A 12,261-nucleotide genomic window follows, 5' to 3' on the forward strand; every position below is an offset into this window, starting at 1 on the left:
AAGAGGTGAGGCCTTACCATCAGCCCCACCAAAACTAAGCACCTGCTTGGGTATTTTGTACCATCGGACAGTCCACCCCCACAACTCCCAATTGGTGATGGGGCAGTTGTGGAGAGAGTGGAGAGTTTCCCATACCTGAGCAGTGTGCTTATGACCGGTTCCAGTTTAGCAGCAGAGGTCTCACTCCGAATAAGTCGAGCGGCATTATCTTTTCATCGGTTGCGTAACGCTTTGTGGAAGCTACCTGGTCTCTCGCTCCGCACGAAGCTTCAGGTCTTCTCGGCCACGGTCATTCCCTCCCTTCTCTGCGCTTGCGAAACATGGATCCCCCTAATGGAACATCTTTGCCGGTTAGAAACATTTTAGCTCCCTGCTTACGATCCTTCCTGGGTTTAACCAGGCTGGATTGTGTGAGGATCTCAAAAATCCTCGAAAGATCTGGACAAAGTCCCATCGGTGAGCTCCTCCGGCAGGCAAGGCTGCATTGGCTGGGTCATGTAGCCCGCATGCCCATCTACCGCATGCCGAAACAGCTTTTGTTCGGCCGGGCTGAGGGGGCTAAACGGGTGTGGCACGGGCTAGAGAAGAGATGGAGTTATGTGGTACAGGAGGACGTGGAGCTGAGTGGACTTGCCCATGACCTGTTCCAGCAGTGTCAAGATTGGCCTCTGTGGAGGAGGCTCGTGAAGGATGCTGCTAGGCAGTTGGCATTCGCCCTCCAACAACAACGGAGGGCGGAGAAGCGACGCTCACAACAACGAGCGGAGCGCCGGGTGGCTAATGCACAGCAGGTTGGCACAGTAGGGGGCACAGGTGGTGCATCAGCCACTCATCTCAGTCAGTCGACCCGTGGCACCTGGGTCTGCCCCGTGACCTCCTGCCAGCGGGCGTTCGACACTTCACGTGGCCTCAAGGTGCACATGGCCTGGCACAAGCGTCGTGGTGACGTCACCGCCACTTAGTGGCGAATGCCGGTTGTTGTTTGTGTGTATATGTGACTATGTGTGTGTATGACTATGTGTGTGTGTGACTATGTCTGTGTGTGTCTGTGTGTGTCTCTGTGTGTGTGTGTGTCTGTGTGTGTGCATGTGTGTATATGACTATGTGTGTGACTGTCTCTGTGTGTGTGTGTGACTGTGTGTTTGTGTATGTGTGTATATGACTGTGTGTGTGTGTGACTGTCTCTCTGTGTGTCTCTGTGTGTGTGTGTCTGTGTGTGTGCATGTGTTTATATGACTGTGTGTGTGTGTGATGCAGGTGGGTTCCTGTCGGATGCTGGCTGGTATGCGGACGCAGAGAAAGTGTTTGTGTCGTCTCTGCAGCTGTGCCTCATGCACAGCGACACAGCCCACACACAGCAAGCTGTGGAGTGTTACAGCAGGTAGGCTCGGGTGTGACGCACAGCAGGTACACACTGCGTGTGTGTGTACACCTGTGTGTGTGTACACTGTGTGTGTGTGTGTACACTGTGTGTGTGTGTACACCTGTGTGTGTACACCTGTGTGTGTGTATACACCTGTGTGTGTGTGTACACTGTGTGTGTGTGTACACCTGTGTGTGTACACCTGTGTGTGTGTACACCTGTGTGTGTGTGTACACCTCAGTGTGTGTGTACAAATGTGTGTGTGTACACGTGTGTGTATGTACACGTGTGTGTGTGTACACTGTGTGTGTGTGTACACCTGTGTGTGTGTACACACCTGTGTGTGTGTGTACACACCTGTGTGTGTGTGTGTGTACACTGTGTGTGTACACCTGTGTGTGTGTGTACACCTGTGTGTGTGTACACCTGTGTGTGTGTACACCTGTGTGTGTGTGTGTACACACCTGTGTGTGTGTGTACACCTGTGTGTGTGTGTGTACACCTGTGTGTGTGTGTGTACACCTGTGTGTGTGTACACACCTGTGTGTGTGTGTGTGTACGTAGGCTGCTGCACGTGCGTAACGGCAACTGCAAGTATCACCTGGGAGCTGACACTTTTGCCGAGGCTCGTGCCTGCCTCCTGCGCCTGCAGCAGCAGCTGCAGCAGCAACAGCAGCAGCAACAGCAGCAACAGCAGCAACAGCAAAACCTACAGCACCAACAGCATCAAGAACTACAGCACCAACAGCAGCACCAACATCAAGACCTACAGCGCCAACAACAGCAAGACCTACAGCAACAGCAGCACCAACAGCAAGACCGACAGCACCAACAACAGCAAGACATACAGTGCCAACAACAGCATCACCAACAGCAAGACCTACAGCACCAACGTCAGCAAGACCCTCAGCACCAGCAAGACCTTCAGCACCAACGTCAGCAAGACCTACAGCACCAACAAAAGCAAGACCTACAGCAACAACAACAGCAGCACCAACAGCAAGACCTACAGCACCAACAACAGCGGCACCAACAGCAAGACCTACAGCACCAACAACATCAAGACCTACAGCACCAACAACAGCAAGACATACAGCAACAGCAGCACCAACAGCAAGACTTACAACATCAAGACCTACAGCACCAACAGCAAGACCTACAGCACCAACATCCTCAAGACCTACAGCACCAACAACAGCAGCACCAACATCAAGACCTACAGCGCCAACAACAGCAAGACCTACAGCGCCAACAACAGCAAGACCTACAGCACCAACAACATCAAGACCTACAGCAACAGCAAAACCAACAGCAAGACCTACAGCACCAACATCATCAAGTCCTACATCACCAACAACAGCAGCACCAACATCAAGACCTACAACAGCAAGACCTACAGCACCAACAACAGCAAGACCTACAGCAGCTACAGCAGCAGCAGCTACAGCAGCAGCAGCTACAGCAGCAGCAGGCAGCAGTGTTGGGAGGACAGCAGAGCATCCTGTACGGAGAGCTGTGTTCCCTGCTGTTCGCTAAGAGCCACTACGATGAGGTACATGCTGAAGGGGTGATGATGGTGGTGGTGGTGGTGGTGATGGTGGTGGTGATGGTGGTGGTGGTGATGGTAGTGGTGATGGTGGTGATGATGATGGTGGTGGTGGTGATGGTGGTGATGGTGGTGGTGGTGGTGATGGTGGTGGTGGTGGTGATGGTGGTGGCGGTGATGACGTCTCCTGGCCAAACTCCCATTTGGCGGAGCCAGGAGATTGAATCTCTACCCGCGGGGCTCCTCCAGAAACAATGAATAGCCACTTCGTGTGGCCACGTGGAAAGTTCGAGCGCTCACCGCGGAGGAGAGGCTGCCCACTCCTCCGTCGGGAGCTGGACCGGTACCGCCTGGATCTCTGTGGCATTCAGGAGGTCCGGTGGACCGGTTCTGGCTCCTGCCACCATGAGGGGTGGACAGTCTCTCTACTCGGGGCAGGAGACTGCCAAACAACAGGGTGTGGCTCTTTTTCTGAGCAAAAGAATGAAGGGGGCGTGGGAGCGTGGCGGTGAGGTGTGGGAAGCTGTAAGCCCCAGGCTACTTTGGGCTCGCCTTCCCATCAACCTGGAGGCGAGGAGTAGTGGTCCCAGGCCTTGCCTGCTTCCCGTGGAGGGATGCAGGCAAGGCCGGTGAGTCAGATGCCTTCTGTGACCTCCTGTCACAGGTGCTGGCTAAAGTGGCCCCTCGGGATAGAGTCATCTTGTTGGGCGACTTCAATGCCCGAGTTGGTCACGACGCTGGCACCTGGTCTGGAGTGATTGGAGGGCATGGGCCAGATCAGCTCAGTAACAACGGCAGGAGGCTGTTTGACTTTTTTTGCAGCCCATGGGCTTGTAATTGCAGTGGGTTCAACTGAGTCGCAGACGTAGACTTGGAGGCGACACACTGATTCAGTTCCAACACATGGGGTGACTTTCCCCTTAACAGAATAACAACCTGTGGTGGTGACCACCAGGCTAACTAAAACTAGCTGCAACGTAAATAGACTAAGTTTTGATCTAAAGCTTTTGTGACTGCAGTGATTCATATTCTTGGTTCTTTCGGGAAAGTCACCACCGCATTGAAGGGAAACAATAAAATAATAAAATATATATAAAACAATACAATTCTCAGAGGAAGTTTTATTGTTTTTTTATATATACACTTTATTATTTTATTGTTTCCCTTCGACGCGACTTTACCGAAAGAACCAAGGATATGTAACTGGACTCGTCACAACTTAACTAGCTACTACGGACCGGGGACCAACGGCTTGGGTTCCGGGTTCCACGTGCTGGAGACTCGTTGAACGGAGGACGGAGGATTAACAACGACCCTGGTCTCCTCTCGGGGACCCGGCTTAGATCCTCTGCAGCGTGGCCGGCTCCGCCCTTGGCCACGCCCCCCACCTTCTAGAATCCTCCGGGAGGATTTGGATCCCGACCAGGTGACCACCCCAACCCCCCTCTAGGGGCCCCTTTGTAGACTTAACCGGTCACGTGTCCTCCCGGGTCAACCGGAGCGCCACGGCCTTCAGTAACCTCGTCCCTACGGCGGGCACTCCCACACAGCCTGTCCTGTAGGGGTCCGCACTGCACGGCAAGCGTGGTGCCATCCACACACACTACACACACACACACTACACACACACACCACACACACACATACACTACACACACACACTACACACACTACACACACACATACACTACACACACACACTACACACATACACCATACACACACATACACTACACACACACACTACACACACACTACACACACACTACACACACACACTACACACATACACCACACACACACTACACACACACACATACACTACACACACACACACTACACACACATACACTACACACACACTACACACACACACTACACACACACTACACACACACATACACCACACACACTACACACACACTGCACACACACTACTACACACATACACTACACACACACACTGCACACACACACTACACACACACATACACTACACACACACACTACACACACACTACACACACACTACACACACACATACACCACACACACTACACACACACTGCACACACACTACTACACACATACACTACACACACACACTGCACACACACACTACACACACACATACACTACACACACACACACTACACACACACACTACACACATACACTACACACACACACTGCACACACACATACACCACACACACTACACACACACTGCACACACACTACTACACACATACACTACACACACACACACTACACACATACACTACACACACACTACACACACACACACACTACACACACACACATACACTACACACACACACTACACACACACATACACCACACTACACACACACTACACACACACTACACACACACACTACACACACACTACACACACATACACCACACACACACATACACTACACACACACACTACACACACATACACTACACACACACTACACACACACACATACACTACACACACACATACACACACACATACACCACACTACACACACACTACACACACACTACACATACACTACTACACACATACACTACACACATACACTGCACACACACACTACACACACATACACTACACACACACACTACACACACACACTACACACACACTTCACACACACTCATACACTACACACACACTCATACACTACACACACACATACAACAACAACAACCGCCATTCGCCACTAAGTGGCGGTGACGTCACCACGACGCTTGTGCCAGGCTATGTGCACCGTGAGGCCACGTGAAGTGTCAAACGCCCGCTGGCAGGAGGTCACTGGGCAGACCCAGGTGCCACGGGTCGACTGACTGAGATGACTGGCTGATGCACCACCTGTGCCCCCTACTGTGCCAACCTGCTGTGCTTTAGCCACCCGGCGCTCCGCTCGTTGTTCTGAGCGTCGCTTCTCCGCCCTCCGTTGTTGTTGGAGGGCGACTGCCTCCAACTGCCCAGTAGCGTCCTTCACGAGCCTCCTCCACAGAGGCCGATCTTGACACCGCTGGTACCAGTCACCGGCAAGTCCACTCAGCTCCACGTCCTCCTGTACCACATCACTCCATCTCTTCTCTAGCCCGTGCCGCGCCCGCTTAGCCCCCTCAATCCGGCCAAACAAAAGCTGTTTCGGAGATGCGGTGGCTGGGCATGCGGGCTACATGACCCAGCCATCGCAGCCTTGCCTGCCGGAGGAGCTCACCGATGGGACCCTGCCCAAATCTTTCAAGGATTTGTGAGCTCCTCACACATCCAGTCTGGTTAAACCCAGGATGGATCGTAGGCAGGCCAGCCGAAATGTTTCTAACCGGCGAAGATGTTCCATTAGGGGGGTCCACGTTTCGCAAGCGTAGAGAAGGGAGGGAATGACCGTGGCCGAGAAGACCTGAAGCTTAGTGCGGAACGACAGACCAGGTAGCTTCCACACAGCGTTACGCAACCGATGAAAAGATATTGCCGCTCGACTGATTCGGAGTGAGACCTCTGCTGTTAAACTGGAGCCAGTCATAAGCACACTGCCCAGGTATGGGAAACTCTCCACTCTCTCCACAACTGCCCCATCACCGATTGGGAGTTGTGGGGGTGGAGTGTCCGATGGTACAAAATACCCAAGCAGGTGCTTAGTTTTGGTGGGGCTGATGGTAAGGCCCCACCTCTTAGTGGCACGCTCCAGTCTCAGCAGCAGCGTCTCCAACTCCTCCTCTGACTGAGCAGCTATTACCAAATCATCAGCATACATAACGTGGTTGAGCAATAGGGAGCCATCCCTTGACCGCACCCGGGCATCGATCAGCCTCCCATTATATCTGTACCATATGGAGATTTCCCCGGTACCGCCATCGAAGTCTTCATGAACTGCGTGGTCAAAATAGATCTTAAATAATGTGGGAGCCAGAGGACATCCCTGTCGCACCCCAAGGTGTACAGGGAATGGCTCTGACTCCCGGCCACATAGTTTTACCCGGGCCCGCTCACCATCATGAAGGTCCTTAATGATCGTGAGCAGAGGGTCAGGTACTCCAAAAGCACGAAGAACGACCCAGAGCCCAGGCCTACTGATGGTATCATAGGCCTTGACCAGGTCAATAAAGCAGAGATGTAGGTCTTGTTGGAATTCCCTACACCTCTGCTGTAGCAGACGGACAGAAAATATGGCATCTGTGCAGGACCGCCCTTTCCTGAAACCGCATTGGGGCTCCGCAAGCCTCTCCTCAGCGTGCCTGGCAAGGCGATGCTGAATAATCCTTGCCAGGACCTTTCCCGGCACACTGAGGAGTGAGATGCCCCTGTAGTTGTTACAGTCTGTGCGGTCCCCCTTCTTAAAAAGGGGGACCACCAGGGCATCCTTCCAATCCTGCGGAACCCGTCCGGTGGTCCAGACTGTTGTTATGATGTCATATAGGGCAGTCTGTGCACAAACGCCACCCTCCCTCAGCATTTCGCTTGGGAGATCATCTCTGCCCGCTGCCTTTCCTGGTCTCAGACTCCGGATCGCCTTCAATACTTCCTCAGCAGATGGCACGTCAGCCAGCCACTCACAGGGGGTGACTTTTTCCAATATTTGAGGCACCGCAGCCTCAGCAGGGTCATCCTCACTTTGTGCCACGATGTTTTCCTGGCTGAGGGATTTTCCCTCCCCCAGGACCTCACAGAAATGCTCAGCAAATCTGCGAACCTGTTCCTGGGTGTCGGAGATTGGATCACCGTTTTTTCCCCTAATGATGGTAATAGGTGTGGCGCTGCAGGTTACTTTTTTGATGGAGTTAAATAGAGATTTGTGATCACGGGCCACTGAGGCAGACTCCATCTCCTCAGCAACCCGCGACCACCACCCATCCTTGCAGCGCCTCACGGCTCTCCGATAAGCCTCCTCATTCTCTGACGTGGGATTCTGTAGCCGATGACAGTGGGCCTGTCGCTTTTTCTCAACCATCCTGAACACCTCCTCTGTCAGCCAGGGTCTCTGGGGAGGTCTGGACCGTGTACCCAAAGCAGCCATTGCAGCTGCATGAGTCACAGTCCTAAACCTCGCCCATTTACCCTCGACATCAGGAGGAGTCGGGGACGATGCCAATCCCAGCCGCAAGCGATGATGAAATTCTCGCTTGCAACTTTCATCAGATAATTGAGACCAGGCCACTTTATGTTGGAATGGGGTCCTGGGTGTACACCCACCACCGGAGTGGAAGAATGGCAGGCGCATCTTACAGATGACTAGTCGATGGTCAGAGGGCAGATCAGCTCCACGGTAGGTCCTGGTGTCAAGGACATGGGCTCGCATTCGCTGGTCCGTCACTATGTAGTCCAGCAGATGTTCTTGCTTGGACCCGGCATGCATCCATGATGTTGTGTGGATGCGCCGATGCCGGAACAGCGTGTTGGTAATTACAAGCCCATGGGCTGCACAAAAATCTAGCAGCCTCCTACCGTTGTTATTGAGCTGATCTGGCCCATGCCCTCCAATCACTCCAGACCAGGTGCCAGTATCATGACCAACTCGGGCATTGAAGTCACCCAACATGATGACTCTATCCCGAGGGGCCACTTTAGCCAGCACCTGTGACAGGAGGTCATAGAAGGCATCTGACTTATCGGCTTTGCCTGCATCCCTCCACGGATGTTCATCTTCGGTGGGGGCATAAGTAACCACGACCACCATTCCTCGCCTCCGGTTGATGGGAAGGCGAGCCCAAAGTAGCCTGGGGCTTACAGCTTCCCACACCTCACCGCCACGCTCCCACGCCCCCTTCATTCTTTTGTTCAAAAGAAGACCCACACCCTGTTGTTTGGCAGTCTGCTGCCCCGAGTAGAGGACTGTCCACCCCTCATGGTGGCAGGAGCCAGAGCCGGTCCACCGGACCTCCTGAATGCCGCATAGATCCAGGCGGTACCGGTCCAGCTCCCGACAGAGGAGTGGCAGCCTCTCCTCTGCAGTGAGCGTTCGAACATTCCACGTGGCCACCCGTAGTGGCTTTTCGTTGTTTCTGGAGTAGCCCCGAGGGTAGGTATTCAATCTCCTGGCTCCGCCAATTGGGGTTTGGCCAGGAGACGTCATAGACGCCTGGCCCCCCGGGGCCTCCGGCACAAGCTTATTAGTTACATATTTCAGTTTAATTTGTGGTTTCGTGGTAATTAATTGAAGGTGGAGGGGTTACCAGCCCCTCGCACCCATCCAGAGCCCCCGTTTAGCCCCTGTGGTGGACACATATGCCATGCGGGGAGGAGCCAATCAAAATTGGATCTCCCCCCACAGCACTGTCCACGACAGAGTTGCTCGTCCGGCACCGCGAGGAGGTAGGGGGTTGTTTTGCCGGACACATGCACTACGCTACACACACACACTACACACATACACTACGTAATTCCCAACACGCTGTTCCGGCATCGGCGCATCCACGCAACATCACGGATGCATGCCGGGTCCAAGCAGGAACATCTGCTGGACTACATAGTGACGGACCAGCGGATGCGAGCCCATGTCCTTGACACCCAGGACCTACCGTGGAACTGATCTGCCCACTGACCATCGACTTGTCATCTGTAAGATGCGCCTGCCATTCTTCCGCTCCGGTGGTGGGTGTACACCCAGGACCCCATTCAAACCCACAGTGGCCTGGTCTCAGCTAGCTGATGAAAGTTGCGAGCGAGAATTTCATCATCGCTTGCGGCTGGGGTTGGCATCGTCCCCCACTCCTCCTGATGTCAAGGGGGTAAATGGGCGAGGTTTAGGACTGTGACTCATGCAGCTGCAATGGCTGCTTTGGGTACACGGTCCAGACCTCCCCAGAGACCCTGGCTGACAGAGGAGGTGTTCAGGCTGGCTGAGAAAAAGCGACAGGCCCACTGTCATCGGCTACAGAATCCCACGTCATAGAATGAGGAGGCTTACCGCAGCCTTCGCTCGGAGGTTCGGAGAGCCGTGAGGCGCTGCAAGGATGGGTGGTGGTCGCGGGTTGCTGAGGAGATGGAGTCTGCCTCAATAGCTTGCAATCACAAATCACTCTTTAATTCCATCAAAAAAGTAACTTGTAGTGCCAAGCCTATCACCATCATTAGGGAAAAGAATGGTGATCCCCAGGAATCCCCCAATCTCCGACCCCCAGGAACAGGTTTGCAGATTTTCTGATCATTTATGTGAAGTCCTGGGGGAGGGGAAATCCCTCGACATGGAAAACATCGTGGCACAAAGTGGGGATGACCCCGCCAAGGCTGCAGTGCCTCAAATATTGGAAGAAGTCACCCCCTGTGAGTGGCTGGCTGAGGTGCCATCTGTTGAGGAAGTACTGAAGGAGATCCAGAGCCTGAGACCAGGAAAGGCACCGGGCAGAGATGATCTCCCAAGCAAAATGCTGAGGGAGGGTGGCGTTTGTGCACAGACTGCCCTACATGACATCATAACAATCTGGACCACTGGACGGGTTCCGTAGGATTGGAAGGATGCCCTGGTGGTCCCCCTCTTTAAGAAGGGAGACCGCACAGACTGTAACAACTACAGGGGCATCTCACTCCTCAGTGTGCCGGGAAAGGTCCTGGCAAGGATTATTCAGCATCGCCTTGCCAGGCTCGCTGACGAGAAGCTTGCGGAGCCCCAATGAGGTTTCAGGAAAGGGCGGTCCTGCACAGATGCCATATTTTCTGTCCGTCTGCTACAGCAGAGGTATAGGGAATTCCAACAAGACCTACATCTCTGCTTTATTGACCTGGCCAAGGCCTATGATACCATAAGTAGGCCTGGGCTCTGGGTTGTTCTTTGTGCTTTCATAGTCCCTGACCCTCTGCTCACGATCATTAAGGACCTTCATGATGGTGAGCGGGCCCGGTAAAACTACGTGGCCAGGAGTCGGAGCCATTCTCTGTACACCTTGGCGTGCGACAGGGATGTCCTCTGGCTCCCACATTATTTAACATCTATTTTGACCACGCAGTTCGTGAAGACTTCGATGGCGGTACCGGGGAAATCTCCATATGGTACAGATATAATGGGAGGCTGATCGATGCCCGGGTGCGGTCAAGGGATGGCTCCCTATTGCTCAACCACGTTTTGTATGCTGATGATCTGGTAATTGCTGCTCGCTCAGAGGAGGAGTTGGAGGTGCTGCTGCTGAACCTGGAGCTTGCCACTAAGAGATGAGGCCTTACCATCAGCCCCACCAAAACTAAGCACCTGCCTGGGTATTTTGTACCATCGGACACTCCACTCCCACAACTCCCAATCGGTGATGAGGCAGTTGTGGAGAGAGTGGAGAGTTTCCCATACCTGGGCAGTGTGCTTATGACCGGCTCCGGTTTAACAGCAGAGGTCTCACTCCAAATCAGTCGAGCGGCAATATCTTTTCATCGGCTGTGTAACGCTTTTTGGAATCTACCTGGTCTGTCGCTCCGCACGAAGCTTCAGGTCTTCTCGGCCACGGTCATTCCCTCCCTTCTCTACGCTTGCGAAACGTGGACCCCCCTAATGGAACATCTTCGCCGGTTAGAAATATTTAGGCTAGCCTGCCTACGATCAATCCTAGGTTTAACCAGACTGGATTGTGTGAGGAGCTCACAAATCCTTGAAAGATCTGGGCAAGGTCCCATCGGTGAGCTCCTCCGGCAGGCAAGGCTGTGTTGGCTAGGTCATGTGGCCCACATGATGGTGATGTTGATGTACCATCACCCAGGCCTACAGGTGGTGTGTCTGTGATGTTGATGTTGATGGTGATGTTGATGATGATGATGTTAATGATGTTAATGATGATGTTGATGATGTTAATGTACCATCACACAGGCGTACAGGTGGTGTGTTTGTGATGTTAATGTTGTTAATGATGTTGATGATGTTAAGGATGATGATGATGTTATGATGATGATGTTAATGATGATGATGTTAATGATGATGATGTTAATGATGTACCATCACACAGGCGTACAGGTGGTGTGTTTGTGATGATGTTAATGATGATGATGTTGATGATGATGTTGTTGATGATGTTAATGATGATGTTGTTGATGATGTTAATGATGATGATGTTAATGATGATGTTAATGATGTTAATGATGATGTTAATGATGATGATGTTAATGATGTAACATCACACAGGCGTACAGATGGTGTGTTTGTGATGATGTTAATGATGATGTTAATGATGTTAATGATGATGTTAATGATGATGTTAATGATGATGTTAATGTTGATGATGATGTAACATCACACAGGCGTACAGATGGTGTGTTTGTGCTGTACAAGAGCTGGGCCCCGGGGTTCCTGTGAAGGTTGTTGTGGATGTGCTGAGGCAGGCCTCAAAGGTGAGCAGCCACTCACCACTC

At 52.6% G+C, this 12,261-nt stretch overlaps 1 protein-coding gene across 2 annotated transcripts in view; it reads left to right on the top strand.

Annotated features, from left to right (window-relative positions):
- Nucleotides 1–12,261, top strand: part of APPBP2 (amyloid beta precursor protein binding protein 2) — a 106,539-nt gene that overhangs the window by 52,230 nt on the left and 42,048 nt on the right. For both annotated transcript variants that reach the window (XM_076063351.1, XM_076063352.1), the window contains exons 5-7: nt 1,258–1,381; nt 1,928–2,915; nt 12,151–12,240. In XM_076063351.1, the coding sequence (XP_075919466.1) occupies nt 1,258–1,381; nt 1,928–2,915; nt 12,151–12,240 (1,202 nt within the window). The remainder of the gene's footprint in view (nt 1–1,257; nt 1,382–1,927; nt 2,916–12,150; nt 12,241–12,261) is intronic.

The sequence above is a fragment of the Petromyzon marinus genome, unplaced genomic scaffold (assembly GCF_048934315.1).
Source record: "Petromyzon marinus isolate PM22_M1 ecotype Great Lakes invasive population unplaced genomic scaffold, UKy_Petmar_22M1.pri1.0 PM_Scaffold_102, whole genome shotgun sequence".
NCBI classification, from domain to species: domain Eukaryota; kingdom Metazoa; phylum Chordata; class Hyperoartia; order Petromyzontiformes; family Petromyzontidae; genus Petromyzon; species Petromyzon marinus.